This window comes from Archocentrus centrarchus, chromosome 20, assembly GCF_007364275.1.
Source record: "Archocentrus centrarchus isolate MPI-CPG fArcCen1 chromosome 20, fArcCen1, whole genome shotgun sequence".
In the NCBI taxonomy this organism is placed as follows: domain Eukaryota; kingdom Metazoa; phylum Chordata; class Actinopteri; order Cichliformes; family Cichlidae; genus Archocentrus; species Archocentrus centrarchus.
The window spans coordinates 30,897,265-30,919,947 of record NC_044365.1 but is presented as its reverse complement, the minus strand read 5'-3'; the positions used below and the strand labels follow the sequence as shown (position 1 = coordinate 30,919,947).

General features: G+C 41.6%; 1 protein-coding gene across 1 annotated transcript in view; it reads right to left on the bottom strand.

The window, feature by feature from the left end:
* Positions 1-9,732: 9,732 nt before the first annotated feature.
* ofcc1 (orofacial cleft 1 candidate 1) overlaps positions 9,733-22,683 on the bottom strand; it is a 93,265-nt gene continuing 80,314 nt past the window's right edge. The window contains exons 22-24 of the mRNA XM_030756216.1: positions 15,347-15,547; positions 9,999-10,131; positions 9,733-9,806 (exon numbers count right to left, since the gene is read on the bottom strand). Of these exons, the coding sequence (XP_030612076.1) occupies positions 9,733-9,806; positions 9,999-10,131; positions 15,347-15,547 (408 nt within the window). The remainder of the gene's footprint in view (positions 9,807-9,998; positions 10,132-15,346; positions 15,548-22,683) is intronic.

The window sequence follows — 22,683 nt, the reverse complement described above, 5'->3', positions numbered from 1 at the left end:
AAGGACTGCAAAGGGCACTACGCACTGACAATAGGTTTTTACGCGTCTGATCTTGACTTCTGTGACTTTACAAATATTATGCATTCCAACAACTTCCCACCGAGAGAAACTGTAATCCACTTTACAATGAATCCTGACATTTTAGACCAAGCTTTGATGGAAGGCTCTCAGATGACAGCAAATGTCCTGTTAACCTCATAATGTTTATTGTCCCAGATTAAAAAATTCACATCAAGTCCCCGCTCACGAGTGGCATTTAAATGCACAGATTTTTGAACAATAACTGCATTTGGCCGAGCAAAATAGGCGCATTAGGTAATTATTCGAGAAGGCAGCTGTGAATGGCATGAATCTTTTATGGGGGGGTCTGCCTGGTGTCATGATCTCTAATAGCTTAACATTTCACTTTAGCACTCCCTCCTTAGCTCAGTGTAACTCGGGTCTGTTCTAATCAAAAACTGCTTTACATGCTAGATTAAAAAGCTAACTTAAGTCCAAATCTGGGGCACTTTTATTTTATTTTTTTAACTAAATCCTGAAAAACTGGTTTAATCACTATAAAGGATAACCGATGGCCACAGAAATCAAGAAAAAATCCTTTTGTTTTGACAATTTCAGTCATATCACATTTTCAAACATACTGATTTAGTCTGAGATCACCTCGAGGGAGAGACAATAGTGGGGGGAAAAAAAAAAGCACCAAGATAAAATAAGAGAAATAGCACAAATATCCCTCCTGTTTCTTTTAAAACTGGAAAGCCATTTAACTAACATTTCACCCAGGACTGGCTATTACACAGTCTATTGACACACATTGCACCCGGGCTGGACTCATTCTCAACCCCATCCATCGGTCACACAGAATGTCCCCTGGTAGGCAGAGGCCTGCGACGTTAATGGAAATGGGGCGATGCTGGGAGCATAGAGCCTGGAGAAGCCTGGATGATCCCTCAGGCCATGGCTGCCACGGGATGAAATAGAGAGACTATTACAGCAGAGTTGTAAAGCCCCACACGCTCCACGCACTATCATAATAGAATATTGATTCTATCAGATGCCAGGCCCCAGCCTGTCCTCGCAATGAAGAAAAGAGCACTAAAGGTCACTGTGTAAAAGAACAGTGTGGGGGAGAGAGAGGCAGAGGAACAGAGCAGAGTGGACAGGAAAGAAAGAGCGGTCTGCTGCTGATGTGATGCTGCATTTGTCTAATAACAGAACTTATGGCGCTGGAGGCTCTGTGCTACAACTATTAGAAAAAAGTATAAGGACAAATATGTATTCTTTTCAAAGCATGTATGAATAAAGTTAAATAAATCTGAACTAATTTCTGTTGTTCAATTAAACTTCTTTTTCCTAATTTTTTTTTTTCCTGCATCTGTCTCCACAGCCATAAGTAACAGGGAAGCAATTTCAACCATTAATTGTTGATCAAGGCGGTTGGGAAAAGCGCCAAAGGAAAAGGATGACAAATAAGCGCCCACCACGCGAACAGCAGTACAAATTACACCACAAGCAGGAGACGTTTATGCTTGATTGGAGCAATTTAATGTTTTCTTACAAAAAAAAAAAAAGCCCACAAATCCTGGGAGGACAGTTAAGGAAATGACTTTTTAATCATCCAAGGAGCCGCTGCGCCTTGTATCTCCTGATGGCCCCATATTGAAGACTTTGAGCCATTAGGAGAAAGACTTCATTGGTAGAAGCTGTTCTTAGCAACAGTTGGGCTTTTTAGGGATGAACTAGTCCAAAGTGAAGAGTATTTGGGATGAAACACTGAAAACATCTGATGCACTTTCTTCTTCTTCTTTTTTTTTTTAATGATGGTTTTAAAAAATCTGCTCTTTGTTTGGGCCACTTTTTGCTTACATACACATCAATATCATATGCTTTATAAGATTCAATGTAGCTGCAAATGTAGTATAGTAATTTATGTAGTATAGATTTAATTGGGCACTTTTTCTAAAAACAGCTTAAAATCTTGCACCCTGCCTGCTACCATCCCACTCTGTAACTGAGAAAGTCAGCAGAGGCATATGCTTAACAGTGCCACTGTGCATTAGGAAATTGACTAATCTTTGCTGTGACATTATGGCCTGTATACAAACTTCATGATGAATTCTGTTTTTCCTGGCCCTTGGAAAATATATTCATGAAATTTCAATGTCCGATGAGACAAGTCATCTTTTAACCAGAGCTTGAATGTGACATTCCATTCCTCATTTCTTTACCAGGCAAGGCTTTATTTTAGTCAAATAAATATCCATTTGTCTTGCTGTACCCCCCCCAATTCACAGACATCCCCAGTAATTGAACAGTAGTTGTTGTCGAGGGGCCTCGGCAAATGAAACTGCCATTGTAGCATCAAAAATAATCAATTTGATGAGTCTTGTATATACTCTCATACTAAGTAATGTGATATTGATTCGGCACTCTGATATAGTACTCCTCTCCTGGCCCAGAATGATTATTGGCTTTTGACAAATTCCAGCACAATCTTTTATTCCCGCCCTCTCGCTCTGCTCGGCCACCTCTTTTGTCTCAAAGCACCAGCGTCAAAAGTCCTCAGCACCGATGCTACGCCGCACCCTGACTTTCCGCGCGTTTGTAACACACTCGGACAATAAAAGACTATTTTCTTTATTGCTAAACAGCAGTGGGAATACAATTTGACCCAATCAGTCTGCATCAAGCCATTTTACACGCGACTCAATTTGCATCTAAAAGACATCCAATTCCATCTGCTTTGCTTTCTTTCACCTTCGCACACAAGCCCGCACGTACACACGCGCACCTTTAAGTTATTATGTTTCGTAGTGTTGTGAGGCATTGTGGATGGTAGCTCTGAAAAACTAATACATTATTTAAATCCAAATCACCCTCCCCTGTCCGGCTATGTTATGGATGACAATAATGCTGCCAGCTCACAATTCACTGCCACCACACCCCCACCGCTCTCACACACATTCTTTCTTTTACTCTTCGCAACTTCTTTCTCACTCATGAGATCACTCTCTTTTTTCTCACTGAATCCAAGGGATGCAAAGCAGCAGGACAGTCATGTGGAAGAAGTGATGGTTGGGCAGTGTAATGAAGGAATAAGGGCTGGTGGATGCATGAGGAAAGGGATTGATGGAATTCAGGTGTGGAGAGAAGGAACGTTATAGATGAGTGATGGATGCTGGAGGGGAGGGGTGAAGAGTGTGCTTGTGTATTTGTGGGGGGGGGGGGGGGGGGGTGGCTGCACAGTGGAAAGATGAAAAGATGGCAAGCCTCAACACCAGGTCAGTCTGTATTGATTAGTGTGTTTATAATAAAGAAAGTGAGACACCTGACGCCCGAGAGGACACGGTTCACTTGGTGTCTGCTTTAACGAGAAGTGTACTGTACGTGTGTGTGAGAGTGTGTTTAACATCTAAACCCCTAAATATGCCGATGCCTGCATTTTACTCATAGAAATGCCAAAGGGTGTCTACAGAAATGAATAAATGAACAAGTACAGTATCTGTGAGTGTGCGCGAGTGTGCACCTGTGTATGTGTCTTTTTGTACAGTGCATTTAGGTGTGTGTGCATGTGTGTGTTTGTGCATGCTTGAGGCTGCATCCCCTATGTGCTGTGCATGAAAACACGTCTCACACACACACACACACACACACACACACACACACACACACACACACACACACACACACACACACACACAACAAGGGCCTGTTCATGGAAAAATCAATTTGATGGTGATAGAAATATGCTTGAATGTGATAGATTGATCTGTGCTCCACAGAGGGTCTCTCCAAAGCCAAATAATGGTTAGGAGCCAGTGACCTCCAGATCTCTGCAGAAAACAATAATTATGACCACACTATATATGCCTGGAATAAGCATAAAGGCTGGAGTGAGTGAAAGCGAACATTAGTGTAGCATGAAGGAAAAACTGGATCTTTCAACAATAATTGAATTCACACTGTCAAGAATTCATTTTTTTTTAAAACCGTATGTGTTTATGTGTTTAAGTGGGACCACAAGAAGACCCCCCCCCCCCATCTGTGGACCTAAGAACATTAACAGTAAATAAAAACAAATAAAAGTCAAAGACAAAAAAATGATTTTATAAATTCAACTCAGCTGACACAAAACCCAGATTCCAACACATTATGTTGAGCATATATGATGTTCAGCTTGCAGAACTGCCTTAGCATTACTGTCGGTGATGCCTGTGTCTAGCTTCTTCTTGGCAGATGCAATAACTCAGTGAGTTACTCAGCAAGTAATAAAGTCTGGTACTGTGAATCAAAGGCAAAGCATGTTGGAGGTACTCCACGTGGCACAGAACTAACTGGTCCGGCTCTAATGTCTGGCATAGCCTAATGAAAATGACGTTTTTCAAATCTATTCTGTCATATTTTTTTTTCTATTATGTTACAGGAGGCAAAGGTTTTCCATATGAAAAACATTTCCAGGCTCAGACCGAGTCTTTAAGTGTTTGGTGGAAAATATGATATTAAATTGCCCAAGTCAAATATTTTAAGTAGGATTTTCATGATTGCAAATGAAAAATATGCTAACATATGACCTGGTCTTTTTCTCCCAAGGCTGGATTGGCCAACAGAAAATCTTAATATTACCTACCGAGCCTAACATCAGCACAGCCACTTTTTGAGTGATGAGTCTCCTACAGGAACCAACAGCTGTATGTGCAAATCATGCATATAAATCAATTACCGGGGCCCTATGTACTTTAAATGCACCCATTAATTAAGCAATGTCAGACACAATGAACCGTGAAGTTCATTACATTTTTAGCATTCAAACCCAGGATTATTTGAAGAGTGCATGAAAGAGAGGGAGACGGGTTTACCTAATGATTAGCCCCATAGCTCAATGTCGGGCAGACGCCAGCGGAAATTTCAGGAAAGCTGTTGCAAGAGGAGACAGAACAGCAGTGAGCTGTCTCAGCAATCTACAAAACATGAAAGGGTTGATCAAAAAGAAAGCCAGGAACAACAACAACAACTATGAGCTGTGCCCACTTTTTAAACTTTCAGCTCGAAAGAGCTCGATGCAACTGCTTAAACAACAATAGATCATCCAATAGATGGTCTAACTGCTCCACTGAAAAGAGACGTATTTTCTGAAGTTGTGTATGCATTGTTCTGCACAAATGAAGCATGCGACATACAACAGCAGTCGTTTCGGAAAGCATCCAGATCCCTTAACGTTTTTTTGAAGTTAACAGATATTTTTTTAACCTTCAAGTACACTCAAGTGTCCATAATGATGCTGGTAAAATATGCTAAAAATGATTCAAATCAAAACCAAAATCTCTTATTTTACATACTTTGTAGAAGCCCCTTTGGCAGCAAACACGTCCAACCTTCTTGGGTTTCTTAACAGTCCGGCTGAGCTGACCAATACCAGAATCTCACCAGACCTGCTGAACAAATATTTCTGTTTTTGATGGATCAAATATGCTCTCAGGATCCTTCAAAATGTGGTTTGGCAGACTACATGCAGACATATAAGGACAGTTTATACTGATACACACTGATTGTGTCTATACAATACGTGTGCATTAAACTGATAAGTACTGTATGTCATAGAAACTTAAAGTTACACTGTGTAAACATTTCAATGCTAGATGTCAGCAGATTGCAGATTACAGTCAACTGAGTTCTGTATTCTTATCACTCCCACTTCAAGTGCATAATCCTAGCTACGGTGGCTGCTATAGGACACACATGTTTTAGTCACCCAAGAGAGATCAAAACCATTAAATTTAGGCTGTAATGTCTGTGGCTGGCTGGCATGTTTCTCCTACTGTTCGTGCACACTATATTTTAACATATTTGAATAATATCACTGCTTGGCAATAAATCAGGCAATGAAAAAACGGATATGTCAATTCAATATTTTGTGGTATTATATGTTTTTATCCCCTAATCACCTCAAAAATTCTGGGTGTAGACTATCAGTCCACTGTTTACCTCAGCTGTCAGTGCCGGGTGAGAGGCGTCGACATCTATTTACTCTGGAAGAAGCTGTGAAACTTCTGAAATGAGTCTGATACGTTCAACGAGTCAGTGATGGTCACTTCTGACTGATGACAGCAATACTGTGGTGGGTTGTTGAGGATATGCTGAACTTTTCTGTCAGTAAACGCTGCTGTTTTAGCCACTGTTAGCTGGCATTATTGAAATATGGTGGGGGAGCAGGGCGTCTTCCACAAACTGCAGCCCGTTTCTATGTATTTTTAACGGATTAATTCTAAGTTTATGAGACTGCATCAATCTTTTGAAAGACATAATTACACACTAACCAATGTATATTTATGAGTACAATATTCTTTTTTTCTATTAAATGACCTCAAAGAATCAGTGACCCTACCTTTGAGAGGTCAAATGTTAAAAAGAATCAGCAAAACTGAACAATACGAGGTTTTCTTCGAGCAGCAGAGATGTCCAGGCATTGTGTACACGAGTATTTTCACGTGCATATCTTTGTGTTTGTGTGAACTCTGTGTTGCCAGGCTGTAGTTTGGTTCTGTGAGATGACAGGAGAGGTGGTGGTGGTGGTGGTGGGGAGCTCAGAGAGAAGAATCTGGGCCCAGCTGCCTGGCATTAAGCAATGACCTCTGCATAATGAAAGATGGCAACAACATTTCCCACTCATTACAAGGTTCCACACTGTGACAAGATTTGCATATTCATATATTTTTCCCTCCACCTCCTCCACCCCCCCCCCCCCCTTCTTTTTTTTCCACTGCAAATTATTTTTCCTGTGAGCAGGACATCTGCCTCCCTGACACTGCTCTGGAAGAAGAAAAATAAATAAATATGTGTGTGTAGAGAGGCACATGATCTATCCAGATGCCACAGAAATATGGCACGATGTTGACATCGTCACACACCCCAACCATGTGTATTTTCCACAGCTTAAGCACCAGGGAATCCTTTTCGGGGTCAGTGGAGAAGAATACAGCCTGAGCATAAAAACCTGACAGAGGTCTGGAGTGTATATCTATTCTGCATAATATTGTTCGTCTACAGTGACACAATGCCGCGATCATACTGGTGTTGCAGGTTTCATAGAGACCCTAAAGCGGGTCTGTTAGATCTGCCTTGTATCTGATTTAGCAAAATGCTAACGCTGAGGGATGCTTTCTTTAAAAATGACTCATGAAATAAGATCGCAGGGGTCCTGAAACACACCTTTTTTGACTCAACAGTGTTCACTTTATGAAAATGTTTAGGATTTTAAGGAGAATGTGCCAAGCCACGCAAAGAAGATGAAATATAAGATATAAGAAATATAAATGTGAAATGATGGTCTCAGATCTTCTTAAGGTCCCAAGCTTTTCTACTCTTTACAACACATAAAACAATTTCAGCATCAAAGAACGCAGCGCCGTAAATGGAGCTGTGTAAACAGAAAATACAGACGTGTTTGCTAAAGACCAAATGTACAAAATTCTTCATCAAAAGGAGCGCTCGGTTCCCTTAAAAACAGGTTTGAAAAGAGGAATTAAAAAAAAAAAGGAGCAAAAGTAGAAATTTGAATCCCTTTTATTTAGTCGAGCAACTTTAATTCAAATGAATCAGGCTGAGCTGCACCCGCCAACCCTGCCCGAAGAGTTGCTGATCTCAACGTGCAGCATAACGATCACTGCAGCACTTCTGAATACAAACTGTTTTATGTGAATACCTCAAGCTGAGGGCTACATAAATATAGAATTAGACAAAGTGTTATTTTTTCTTTTTATGTTTTATTTTTCCCCTCTGTTCTCACTCTCCAGCAACATCCCCAGGTTGGGTTAGCTGCAAGCAGATGCAGGCACTTACTTCAAAAAGTTGCTGCTCCCTTATGATAGCACTGCAAAAAGGTTTTCTTTTAACTTAAATCAGCAAATGTGTGCAGCAGAGACCTAGCGGCGTGTTTCTCTCCCTCAGAAATAATTGCTCCCAGGGATCAATTTGAAATTTAAATCGTGGTGAAATGGTGTTTGTCATTAGCAATCAAATATTTGAACCCCTGAAATACCTTTGCCCCCTCTGTTTCTGCACCCTCTGCCCCTAGTTGAAAAATACTGCACAGGGCATTGTTTTGATGATTGTGAATAGAAAAGGTGGTGAATCTCCCAGAGAACATCACATGAGAGGGAAAGCAGGAGAAGAAAGAAAGAGCCATTCATCAGATTTGATCTATTTATATAAACAGAATAAAAACAAACATGAGAACGGTGGGATATTTATGTTATTCAGCTGCGATGAAGATGCTCCTCAGAAACAAGGTCGTGCTGCAGATATACTATAAAATGAAGCAAAGCACAGGACACTGAGTAGTTCAGCGATGCAGGCAGAAAGGTAAGAAAATTAGAGAAAGAGGTTCCTGTCATCTGTGAAAAACAGCATCTCTGTTTAATGTTCATTTCAGGGCTGATTGAATTGGTGGGTGTAGCACTGTCACTGTTAATGGAGCGATCTCTAATTAGCTCTGTAGGTTCTGGCTAGTGTCAAAGGCAGACAGAAGGGCAAGGTGCAACGCTGCTCTGACACATGCTGCGAATGCTGGAGGTACACCAGAATAAACAAGTAGCTGACATTAGCATAGGTTAGAGATAACCATTTAAAGAAGTACGCCCACGTGCTCCACCTTCATTTTATATCAAAAATGGGCCGATAAACCTTAAAGTTTCATCTAGTTTTTTATTCTTTTCTCTACTTTTATGGGGATCGAGAGGCCTGGTGCTTTACGGCTACTGAGGCTCCCGTGGGTGTGAGTGTGAGGTTGTGTGTGTCCATACGCACTGCACACTGCGCCACAGGGGCAGGGCTGTGATGGTTTAAACATGGAGGTGAGGAGCAACTTCAAGGCCAAAGTAAGGTGTGCTCTCGATAATGACGGGCGCAAACGGCCGCTATCGCCGTTCAGCAAGACCCAGAACTTGATCTATAATGGCTGCACATAAAGGAGAATCATCATCAATGAAAATGACAGGTTATTAAGATCCGATTTTAGGGGGAGGGGGGGCGGGCTATGGCTTTAGTATGATAGGTTAGCTATCTATAAAACCTTTAAAGCCAAGCCCTCAATGACAGCAGTCCCGATCCTCATCTCCCTCCACCCTGTGCAGAGACACATGCTAATAAGCTCACAACCTTTAATTAAGCAATATGTGTAAGTAGGCGGCCATTACAGCCTGATTTGTGAGCCACTTCATTACACTAAGCACCGGCTAGCAGACACATATTCAATACAAATCAAGCTGGCCTGAATATTATCCTGCTTAATGTGGGGCCAATATTGATATTTTATCACTCGTGTTCTGATTAGTGACTTTAAGAATCTTCATATTTCATTGTGTTGAGGCAGTCCCCAGCACTTAACAACCTGCATTCATTAGAAGTGGTGGTGAAGTATTTATTTGGTTTATTAGGTCACAGATGGCTTATCAGTTCACATACACTATTTATGTTTACCTGCATGGGGCTTCAAAAGCAATACAGTGTAACACACAGCACATATTTTACTACACAAATGTACAGTACAGGGAGATGTGTTTTGTAACCACTGAAAAGAGCTCTTGATGAGGGCTGCTGTCGACAGCACAGCGTGAGTTACATAAAGTTGAAAGACTAATAAACACTTTTTGATACAAAGAGCGGGAAAAGTAGGAGTCAAAATATGTAACTTCTGCAGCATATAAGAGGACTGTTTATCCTCTCCTCCATCTGATATCATTGATTGAGGTCTTGTAGTGCCAAACTGGAGCCACACCTGTTTCCTCCTGTTGGCTCAATGCGATGGGACCCTAAGGGCGATGAAACAACTGATAAAACTGTGTCAATAACAGGTAGGTTTGCACAAGTACGAGGGTCACATGTGTGAGATGAACTGACTGGGGCTACTGAATGTGTTCTTGTAACTGTGTGCTCTCAGTACAGTGAGCTACCTGTGAAACACATGACAATGATGAAGATGATTTATACAGAGAGACACTCACGCCCAAATCGTTTCTTTCGTTTCCGTAGCTGGACAGAAGCGCTTCCTTTGTCCTCCCTCTGTTTGTCAGAGCTCTGACCCGGGCGGGGCACCGTCTTGGTTGTATTGTCGGCGCCGTCTGTGTCACCATTCACCTTCAGAAAACAAAACAGAACCCCCCCCCCCCCAAAAAAACAAAAAACAAAGCGTGGTTTAATCAGCCAGGTAGCACAAACGAGAAAAGGTAGCAAAAAAAAAAAAGAACAGCACAACAATGATAAACCCGACTGTTTCAGGACTCCCCGGGGCCTGTAAATGTATCAAGCGTCACAAAGTACAGGTTGAACTTGGATGACAGTGAGTGAGATTGGCAGAAGAACTGCTATTTTCCTCGAGGCCTGCAAATAGTGTTGTCATGCACAGTCTCTTCCTCTGTCCCCGCGCTTAGAGTGAAGTTGGAGGAGAAGCAGAAATGGAGACTTTATATGACACACTACCTCTCGTCCCAGAGGGGAAACAGCTCTCACAACTCACAGCTGGGTTGGCCTACTTATGTACAGTGATAGGAAATATAACTTAAATCTCACTGGTATAAGCAATTATAGAATGATAAACCACACATTTGTCAAAAAACCCATATAAAAGGAGAAAATAATGTTTACCAAGTTGTACTATATATCAAGTGGTCAGGCCAAAAAATGTAGGCTGGCACTTTTGCACCCTGAACATAAAAGCAGTAGAAGATTACTTTTGCATATGTTAACATAATGTGAGTTATTTTATTTTATTTAGCTAAAATTAGTGCAAACTTGCTAGACAGTTGCATGTGGTGGACATTAGAGAGGTCCTCCTGTTACACAGATATGGCTGCCAGGGAGGCATTAATCTCCTCATATAGTACATAGCCAAGGACATTCCCCTCCCGATTTCCTTATCTGTGCCTCTTGTAGCCACACACAACACATGAAAAGACAACACACACACACACACACACACACACACACACACACACACACACACACACACACACACACACACACACACACACACACACACACACACACAGATAGACACAGAACAGAGAGCATGCTCACTTCCTGTAAAAATCAAATTCATATTTCTGAGGGCTGCCGATGACCTCACGGCAAATGAAGCGCAGGTCTTCAGCTCTACAGCGGCAATCAAACATGCAGCAGAGTAATTACAAAAGAGGGGTAGGAGGGAGAATTGATGTGGTTTGTCAATTAATGTTGCTGCAAGGTGTTTCTGCAAAAGGTTAACTTCTTCATATTGTCTGCATGTTAAATTAGGTCAATATTGGTCCGGTGAAGAGTCGTCATGTGCAGGAGGACAGCAGACTGAGTCATGAAGAGGCAAGGAGGGGGGAAAAAAAGAGGTCCCTGTTAATGAGAGATGGTTTATAATGATGATTATGAAAACCCTTTCCAGCTTTGTATTGCTCTGCCTTCAGTTTTCCAGTATATGGAATCATCATTTGCTGTAGTTGTAAAACTCCATAAGTCCAGCTGATGGTAAGCTAATAAACACTATAAAGTTGGAACCTCATGTGTCTAAACTGCATAGCTTTGGCTTCTACAAACAGTTAAGTGCACTCCCAGAACAGGGAGAGAGCGAGGGAGAAAAAGCACAGCTGAAATTGCAGAAAAAAAGTGTTTTTATTTATACAAGTCGCTGGAGATGCTCATCATCAGCGTTTTTTCCGAGCCATAAATAATTTGCAGAGAGAGGTAATATTCAAGCTGGCAGAGCCTTAGTTGTGCATCTTTAATGGAAGTTTTACAGAAGCTGAGCCAGTTCTTGCATATGCTGCTGCCTCCCATATGGAGGAAAGGAGACAAAAGGAGCACAGTTGGCTTGTCCTATCTTTTTATAAGTCCATCGACACTTAAATGTTAGCCCGGGAGAAAAAACGACACAGGGGGACATAAACCCACTGTGGTTTTAGGAGGGAAGATAATGACTTTGCCTGCATTAATTTCTTCATCAGCCATCTTGTTTCTCCAGACAGAGTGGTTATGAGTCCTTCTCTGAAGGTCCTAGGTTATATAGATGCATTTCCCTGCATAATTTTGGCCCTAACAGTTGTTGTCAGCAGTGCATTTTGTGAGTTGGCAGCTGTGGAACATCTGTTTATAGGTAATGAGTGTTTGAAAAGCTACACCTCACTTTACCTTTAATGTCTTTTATTGGAGCACACTGATGGGAACGCAGCTTTAACTTTTTCTATTGTTGTGATTCAGCGAGAAGCCTCCTTCAACGCGGTCCATATTACAGACACCTGCCCTGGGCAACAGACTGAATGAGAGCATATGATGGATCATTAATATTAACTTTCTTTAAACAGAATTCAATATGCGAGTCAATAAAGACTTCAGTATCAGTTAATTTTTACGACACACCCACAACTTCAGCTTTACTCCTTTTTGGTCCTACGTGTCACTAAAGATGGAACACAAAGAGAAGACAAAAAAAATCTGTCAACATAGCTGTTTGAACAATAGCTGAATAAACAGCAGGAATAGTGTAGTTTCTCATGACTCTGGCTCAGTCTTTTATTTCCTACCAACTCAAACAGGATGTTTTGCGCCTTCCAAACGGTGTCTTACAGTGTCTACAGCTCAGGGCACTTCTTCTGGGACTAAATGTTCATTTAGGCAAATTTTAGGTGTATATGTGTTGTATTAAGCAAAGCTATGGGCCCCCCGAGCTGTGGTCATGTTAGACTAAGGGTGGAACAAGTCCTCCAGGGCGCTGATGTCCAGGACACTGGGTTTTTAAATGAAATGAGTCATCAGTCAATATTTTCTCAGTAAATAGAAAGATACTCCTTAAGTAGTAGAATTTGTTTTTAAGTTGACTGTAATGCAGAATCAAGTAATGACAGTACACTACTTGTTAATATTTCACAAAAAGGATCCTTGCAACCGTACTTGGGCTGGGAACATGAGAATCTAACCACATCACCATAAAACATATTTTTCACATAAATGAATCAAGTAATAAGCCTCTATGGGAAGACTAATAAAATTGTTTTAAAATATGATAAACTCAAGGACAGACTGTGATGATATACAGTCTATACTATATATATATAAATTTATATATATATATATATATATATATATATATATAAAGAAATGCCTTTTGTGCTGTTCTCATCGCTGAGGAGCTGCCACCTTACATTTGAAGGCCAGTTTGTACACAGAACTCTGCTGCGGCGCATATATCACTGCCACAATTACATAAAGCACTAATAAAATCAGCTCAAGTGTTCTTCCGAGTGCTGGGGATGCCCTTTGGAGATTCCTAGATCTTGCCCCATACATAAAACCAGTCTATATATCCAGGAGATTATTGCTGCATATGTAAAGTGGGGATCTGCAGAAGGAAATGACGAACTACTCGATCGGCGACTCTGCACGTCGGTGCTATCATTCCCACTGCTGGCGGGTGAAAGAGGATGCCATCAGCAGCTCTTGCTACTGGGGGGTCCTTGCCTGTGAAGTTGCAGGGAACAGACAGCAATACCTAAGGGACATTTGTGTGTGTGTGTGTGAGTGGGAGGCTATTTTCCACGGACAGTGACACCTATCTTTCACTTATGGTGGCTTCTGTGACACTTCCTGCACTGTTTAAAGAATAGCACGTTGGCAGGTTGGGGATGACTTATCTGAGGAAGCTCAGGCTGTGTCTGCCAAGGTTATTGGTGTAGTAAATTTGTGTGTTTGGGTGCTGAAGGTTTTGTGTGAATTCTTTAACTTATTTTTTCACAGACAGAAAAAGGTCTGCGCGTGTTAGTGTGCGCGTTGTTTTGTTTGAAAAATCCTCCCAGATGTCTCATCTGCTATGCACAGGTCTAGGGGCTACACACACACACACACACACACACACACACACACACACACACACACACACACACACACACACACACACACACACACACACACACACACTCAGTGTGACAGTAGTAATAGATATGCCATGCCATGTGTTTATTCACATAAGCTCTCCATCATTCAAATTATGATTGAGCGCTATTAGCACACAACAGAGCCTCAGAGCTAATTGTTAGCGCATATGATACCCTCTATCCTCACTCTGCTGACATTCAAAATATTAATTTTGTTGGGATGATCCAAGTTGCGAGGGGAGTGACAGAATGATTGAGGAAAGGAAAACAGTCGTCACGAAGTCCTACTTTTAATTAGGCAACAAGCTATGAATCAGCCAGTTACTCTGGCTGATTCATGCCTCTCTTGCAAGTGCTTAGAGGACAGCAATCAATATTTTCCAATGTCACCATAAGTCATGGCTTAGTATTAAATCTGTGTCCTGGACTTTATACAACGTAGACCTTTTCACCCTAAAAACTGTAAATGGATGTTACCAACGGACAGAGACAGAGTTTTATTTTCTAAATTTCAGTTAGTAGTTACACTCACACGCTGAACTCAGTCATGATTTGTTTCTCTGGGCAAATCCTGTCATTTTCTGTTTGAAAAGAAGAAAAAATTTTAAATCTGCTTTAGCCCAAGGATTAAAAAAAAAAAAAGAATCATGGTTATTCGCCCTTTCAGGCCACAGAGCTGTACTGTTGCATTTCTGTCCTTATCCGTTCTTACTCTATTCAGAGGGAATAAGACAAGTGATGCAACGGGGCAGTGTTTCGTAAACCTCACCCACTACCTTCTTCTTGCTGCCTTTGCCTGATTCCTTTAAGTTATCTTCAGCTTCAGTTTGAAGGCAGCAAAAGAAAAGGCAAGTTAAGAGTAAAATGTGGTCTCAAGCCTAATTCCAATCTAGATAACATGTGAACATAGGAAATCTTTCTGTCATAAAAACCTGTCAAATCAAACATGTGCAGCTACTCGCTGTGGTGACCCCTTGTGAGTAAGGGAGGAGCTTTTTGTATATTTACTGCTGATCTAAATATTGATGAAACAAAAACTTCATTTTTTAGGGAATAAAACAGAATCTTTTTTTCTACAGCGTCTTATTTTAAATAATGCATTTGTCCCATGATTTGTAATTTCCACAGCATCCGAAATCCCATCGTATTGGATCCTGTATCTGAATAGGAAATAGTTCTTTTAAATATTCTTTTAAATAACAATTATTAAAAAAAAACAAAAAACACAGGAAAGAGTAACAGAAGAGGGAGCCCTGTTTCAGGATTTAAAGGCACACAAATACACAGCACATTGTTTTTACAGAGGAGAACGAGGAGCTCAACTCCAGCATCCTGTTTTAGTCCGGAACTCCACCCCCCCACCCCCCCACCCCAACATTTGCATATATTGCAGACATCCAAATTAAGAATACAGTGTATTGTCTCTATTTATGTCTTACCTCTACGATGGCCCCATCTGGCTGTCGAAGGAAGTGCCTATATATTTGTTTAAGCCCACTGAGGTGCAGTGTGTAGACTGCCACGTGGGTGCTGGTCTCACCCTCTGGCAAAGGTGCACCATCCCTGTGAGACTCATCACGAGGACCTGCAGAATCTGGCACGAGGTCCTCCGCTGTCCAGATATAGTCATACACAGCCACCTATGAAGGGAGATAATAACATATAGGCTAACTAACAGCAGGAACCATAAAACCTAACAACAACAACAAAACCTGGATGACATTGTGTGTAACAGGAGCTAACTCAGCGCACGATCTGTGTGTTCATATGCACGTATTGAGGATTACACACCTGTAATGTGCTGCCCTTCCCTATTAGGGTGAGGCATGGGGAGCAAGCGGCGTGTGTAACGTGTTATGTAGGTCATGTAACTTGAAGTCATCCATGCGTGAAGATCATGGAAGCTCTCGTCCTCTCTGAGAGGGTCTGCTGGTAAAGCCTTGAATGTGTAATGGTCACAGATTGGATACGTCATTGAAACTAAACAACCAGGTAGCAAAGCCACGCACACCACCCGTCTAAATCTGGCTCAAAACAGTGTCAGGCAAAGCAAAGGCTTGTTGACGAGCCCACGGAAACCGCAAACCTACACAGCCACAATGTTTCACAAATTTTACTTTAATCTGACTGTTTTCTTTCATATTTCTAAACTGCGACTGTGACATTGCTAAATTGGCGAAGCCCTCTCTTCCTGTCTCTGTGGCTTTACATGTGTACGTGGTCGTACTTAAAGACATAATTTAAAGTCTAGCTCACAGCCCCAAACAGTGAACATTTCACACACACAAACTAAGCCACACACAGAGAGTCGAAAGGAGGAGGAAGTTTTTCAAGGTGACCCTCTAATTGGCGGCATAATTATGATTCGTCTAAAAATACGGGAAAAGGCAAACTCATTCAGCGGGCCATGAGTGGCAGGGTCAAGCTGAAGGAGAAGTTTAATTTGGCGGTGTATCGATGTCACCTCGGACTTAGAAACGGTTAGCCAAACACAACTCTAGGCGCTTCACTGAGAAAACAGTGGGAGCTATTACCCTTCTTGTAATTAGAAACCTAGTATAAACTGCAAACCAGATGACCCAAAGAGTGGAAAAGACCTCATAGTCAAAATGTCAACAAGTCACGAGTGTAGAAAATAAGACTTGGAGAAGCTGTGTATGTGTGTGTATTAGGTGTGTCTCCTCAGCGCTAATTCAGATGCTCGTTTGTGAAATCGCCTCAGCTGCCTTGCCTCTAGCCTGGCCTCGACCCACACGAGCGGGAAACTGATGACCTGAATTCCTTTTGTAATCAGCACCACTGCGAGGCAGCAATCAGTCTGTTTTGATAGCATGTTTATGCTGATGCTGAGATTCTGATTTTTTTTTCCTTTCTTTCTTTCTTTCTGAGGAAACGGTGTGTAGATCTCTTCCTATGCCGTGGTTCTCAGTGCGGTCGGGTCACAGTAAGAAATCGCAAACATTTTAAGTCATTACTGTTAAGAAAAAAAAGTCACTAAGAAAACACCCTTTCCTCCTCTACTGGCCACAGGAAGTGTGCCTATGACTCAATTATGGCCCCTTTCCAGGATGTTTTAATCCAAGCTGTACAGTGATGATAGAAACACCATGAATTCTGCCTCTGTATTCTAAGTCACTTTGGTTAAACACACCTGCTTAAATTCCCCCGGTGTGGTGTGCTGCATGTCTATGTATTTTGGCTTGCATGAAAATGGATTTTTTTTTTAATGTTTGCCATGCCACCATCCTATGCTAATTAGCACGTGAAATCCAGTTGACAAGACAAGACAAAAGCTTGAAAAGGTGTTTGTGTGTTCAGTTTGGGTGATGCCATTTCATGCAATGCACCATGGCTCTCACGAAGCATCATTGCTAAGACACAAAAAGGAAAGAGCATTAGAGGGCCTGTCTGCTCTACACTACTCTGTTCTGGTCTGTTGTGTTGTGTTATGGTGCTACCCTGGCTTCTAGCCCTAGCTTGAGTGCTCCCTCCACTCCACCATTGTTCCATTTGATAGCACTAAGTGACTGATTTAGGTTCAATGCCTGCATGGAGCAGACAGGCCAGCTGTGGGTTAAGCAGATAGCATTCAAGTGAGCTAACCCAATTCAAACCCAATCAAGCCAGGATTTATCGTTGGGGTCTGTATTTAGAAATCTGATAGAGTCTGCATCAGTCCCTTGACTTGTATCAGGAGAGATGGGCCTTATTTCTTTTAGCGGAGGACTATAAACGGCAAACCATGTTTTCCAGCAGGGACATAAATTTCAGGATTTGTAGACATTACCGCAAATGCACACTGGGAATGGGAGGGAGGAACAGGGGCACAGGAAGTGGGGATGGCACAGCTGCAGACATGGCTCCATGGTTCACAAATATAGTCTGTCTGTCTTTCTGGGAGAAGATGTGATTTCACACCTAGCAAATCATACCATACCACATATGAATGCAGAAGAAAAGCCATCAGTCTTTAAATACAAGCGCCTGTGGAAAGGTTTTCTTTTTAAAAATCCAGTGTGAATTGTGATAAAATTTGACTGACCTGACTGTCATTTTTATTCAAGTGTGTGTGGAAATATAAAGTCTATCAACAGATGGATTTGGAATACCTGTCAGCAATATCATGATGCTTTGTTGCTTTTTTAGTTTGAGTGCAAAAAAAAAAAGAAAAAATGTGATCGGAGGCATCTCTGCCACAGAGATAAAAGGGGAAATGCACTTCGTTCTAAAAGGGTATTCTTTTGTGTTATATTTTAAGAGCGACCCATATTTATAACTAAATTAGGACTTGAACTTGCAAATAACAGCTAAAAAGAGGGCAGACAGAGCAGCGCGCTTCCATTGGGTGACACATTTCTCTGGTAATGCTCGTCTGGGAAAGGTACAGTGTATTTTGTTTGTTTGTCTCGCATGTCCTTCACCACACATGCACACATACGTGTGACAGCTTGCTCCATTTTGTGACATGAGAGATGTAAACATCATGTCTAGATTTGATTGTTATTAAAAAAAACAAAAACAACAAAAAAAGGCCATTTCCGCTGTGAGTTGTCATGTTGCTGCTGACAACCAAAACGGTTCCCAAACATAACCTTGTAACCTTGTAATGAACTGATCAAAACACTGTGTCAAACTCAGGAGCAAGTTAAAAATCTCCCACAGTCGAGTAATGAGTGTGTAAGCCCACTGTTTTGAAAACACTGCTGTAAGGGTGATCACATGACCAGCACAGTCCTGGAGTGAGTTAATTACATGTATCAAATATTACATTTTTATTTCAAAGAGGATGGGCATACTATACTACATTTAAAACTACACAAACTTGTTTGTGCTTATAGTGTATAATGTACCTGTACAGACAGTGTGTGTGTGTGTGCGCGCGCGTGTCTGTGTGTGTTTGTGTGCAACTAAAGGGAGGAGGGAAGGAGAAGTTTCAATGAGCACAAAAGCTGAGCCAGGCTGGCTACTGTCCAGAACAGGAGCCTAAGGCATGGGCACAAACAGGCTTGTCAGTCCCCCTGATCCCTTAATGATTGATCCAAACTAGATAGCCATCATTACCATTCATGCACTCTCTCTTCCCCAGACCTCCCTACCTCAGTCTAATTTTACCTCCCATTTGCACGTTTCCATGGACTAATTAAACATTTCCCTCCTCTCTTGCTCTCTCTGTCTCTCTACCTCTTTCTGTCTCACTCTGTCTCCAGTGGTATGAAAAATAATGCAGCACATTTTTGGCACGTTATTATGTTTGAAATGTGAGGGCATAATGTATTCCAGCTGGTTGGAGTTCTCTTAGACCCTGTCTGTTATGAGCATCACTGAGCTAGTCTTGCTTTACAGCCAATGTGAATGCTATACCTGTTTTTTTTCCTCCCCTCTCAGCTTCCGTCACTGTTTCCCTTCTTAAAAGCTGCTGACCTTGCCTCCGTCCCACCCGCCACCGACTCGTACATACTCCACACGGGCTGGGGTTTTCTCCACTGCCGTGATCCTTTTGGTTTGTAGTTCTGTCCCACTTGGCTTTAATTTACAGTGGGAAAATAATTAGAATCTCACTTTTGCAAAGAATGGAGTGAAAATGTAAACAATGCTTCCCTGCGGGTGGGTGCTTCATCACTTTGACAGGTGCATTTGAATTTGCCTGGGTGGCGGACAGGCTTGGTTATTTATGTGTCAGTCGCACATGGAAGCCCCGGCTGTGGCTGCAGTTGGGACTGAGACTAGGGACGAGATTGAAACTCAGTGGAGAGGGTGATATGGGTTTGGATTTGGGAGAATACAGAGGATGTTGCTGGTTCTGGACCTGGTGTTTGGAACGGCATCGTGGTTGCTGGAATTTTATGCCTCTGATCAAGAAAAGCAGCTCCAGCGCTGGTGCCCAATCTAGCACCACTTTCATTAACTGGCACCACAAAAGGCATTTTTGTTTGGATCCAACAAGTTTGCTGGGCCCAAAATCAGATCCACTGTTGTCAGTGGTTTTGGGATCACTGCAAGAAATTCATCAATAAGTTGCAGGTTCAGTCTGCAGATTCTGATCACCATCACTTTTTTTTTTTTAACCATGTAACTTACCTAAAATTTGCTGCATAATATTTGGTTCTCAAACTTGTTGCAATGTATGTTACTTCATATAAGGTACAAAGGCAACACCTGCACCAGCACCATACTGATAGAAAAGAGTATACAAGAGGAGAAAGAAATTTGGGAGTGTAGCTGGATGTGTGGAAGAGATTTAAAGCTATAGTGATAAGAGACCCAGGGATGGGGAGCGTATGGGTTGGATTTGGTTAGCCCTAGCAAGTACTAATAAGTTTTGATGTCAGGTAAAGATATAAAAGAAGCATTTTGAGAACAAAGATGATTTGAAATGCTTTACACTCTGCTGAGCCACCTGGGTTTTAGCAGTCTTTCTCTAAATATACTGTGAACCAGATCTGTGTCACATTGGTTAGAAACACTTTAAAGTGTTCCAGCAGATCCAGTTGTAGTTAAGCCTCATCTGGATCACTGCATCGCATTAAGTTAGAATTGCACAGATGGACAAATTTATGAGGTGGAGTGTTAAGACTGTCTTGAAATCTGTGTCACACAAGCTATCAAAAACCACATGTGCTAGATTATTTGGACACGACAGCTTTATGACATTACTACATCTTAGATAGCTAGCTAGATAGATAGATAGATAGATAGATAGATAGATAGATAGAGCGAGCAGTGGGGCTGCAGAATAGGTAAATATTTTGCATTTATATTAAGCATATAAAAAGACATATTTTCACTGATTTAGTGTTAATTTTTCCATAACTTACAAACAAAAGGCAGTTACAGCTAATGCAGTAAATGCAGGGGGTTAGCACAGATAGATCTGAAAGAAGCATCAGTGATTATTGCCAAGTGAGAAAAAAGGTAGACGTGGTTGCTTCTTTTGTCCACACACACACACACACACACACACATGCACAGAGAGAGGGAGAGAAACAGTAACACTCATATAAATACTAACACACACATACGACCATGCTCACAAACAGACAAAGCCCCACACAGTAAGGCAACGCATGCGTGCATCTCCAATGCCTGCAGGCGCTTAGGGCTATGCAGCAGGGAGTGGGGGGAGGCAGGGAGTAGTGGGTTGTGGGGTGATGGGGAGGAGGGCGTGTGTGTGTGTGTGTGTGTGTGCGTGTGTGTGTGTGTGTGTGTGTGTGTGTGTGTGTGTGTACTGTGCATCTAAGCTATAGAGGGTCAATCCCTCCTCTCCAGCACCACCATCATTTCTGTCAGAGCTTCAGAGCTGGCTTAGGTTCAAGGCCTAGTTGCTGAACACGGGGTTCATGTAACAGATACAGGCAGTATGTAGGAACACAAACACAGACACCATGGACTCATGGACACATGCACCACCAACATGTAATTATGGACTGCATACAGCACAGCAGTTTGAATTAATAAGTGCATATGCTGTGGTACAGATGCACAGATGCACAGCACGTATATCAGAGGTCAAACTGTACTAATGCACATGCCCATTCTCAGACATTACTTCATGCACTTATACACATTATGTTGGACATGTTACTGGAGAATCAACAAATTGATGCATGACATTATTTTTAAAAGTAATTGCATTACTTAATACCCAGCAGCAATATAATGAATAACCTGTTACTAGTGTTACTCAGCACTGATCTGTCAAAACTGACCTCAAAAAAAATTAACAACAACAAATAACAACAATTTATTTTGCATCTTAAGGAATGTTGTGTTCAATGTCACTCACTCAAGCACAAATCTCTAACATTAAAGGAAGCCCAACAATATGGAGGCAATTAAGAACCACGCAGCAGCTACATTAGCTTTATTTCTCAGCAGGTAGTGCTCAATCCTTAAAAAAAAACCAACTAGGTGACTCAAATGTTTGCAACAACATGAAACATTTGAATTTACTAGAACTGGCATTCGTCTTTTGGTAGAGGTGAACCACCATCGTGGAACAGCTAATAAAACAGCTAATAAGCCGACCACAAATGTCAAAGTAACAGAGGGGTACTGAGATTAGCAAATGCAATATAACAACCAAATTTCAAATTATAATCATGTATGCTTCCTGTTAAGGGGGGGGAAAAAAGTACCCACATTAGTGTAATATTTTTCTAAGTAATACACTACTGCACACTGCAGCACATGAGGTTCATGCAGCACATACACATCCAAAGCCAAGACAGGCTACAGCACATTGCACATGGCTGGGAACAGACCAAACCACAAAGCATAAAAGACCACCGACATACATGCATGGATAAGCCAAGCAATGTCAGCCATTAGAATGGAAATAGATATGCTATTATTGTAAATTTGGCCAATATGTGGATGCTCAGCAGATATAATTGGAGCAGCTTGAAAATGGCATGGATGCACACTGTCTGCGTTGGGCTTGAGTTGGCTGAAGCAAAGGTCTGTGTCTGGTTAAACGCACCACTGGACAAGACAGGCCACCCATTCATATTTGCATGGACGGACACACGTACGTGCACGCACACACGCACACACAGTGACAAAATGACTGTTTTGCTACAGTAGCTTTCACCCACCCTCCTCACATGGCTGTGCCTGCAAAGCAAAGATCACCATCTGTAATTATTTCAACTTGAAGAATGATACTTTATAAGCAATAATACACTCCATCTAAAAGTAGCACAGACTAAATTGGACTTCGAGAAAAGATAAACAAGCAAAAATGACTGTATATACAGTCAGAATAAACCAAATGACT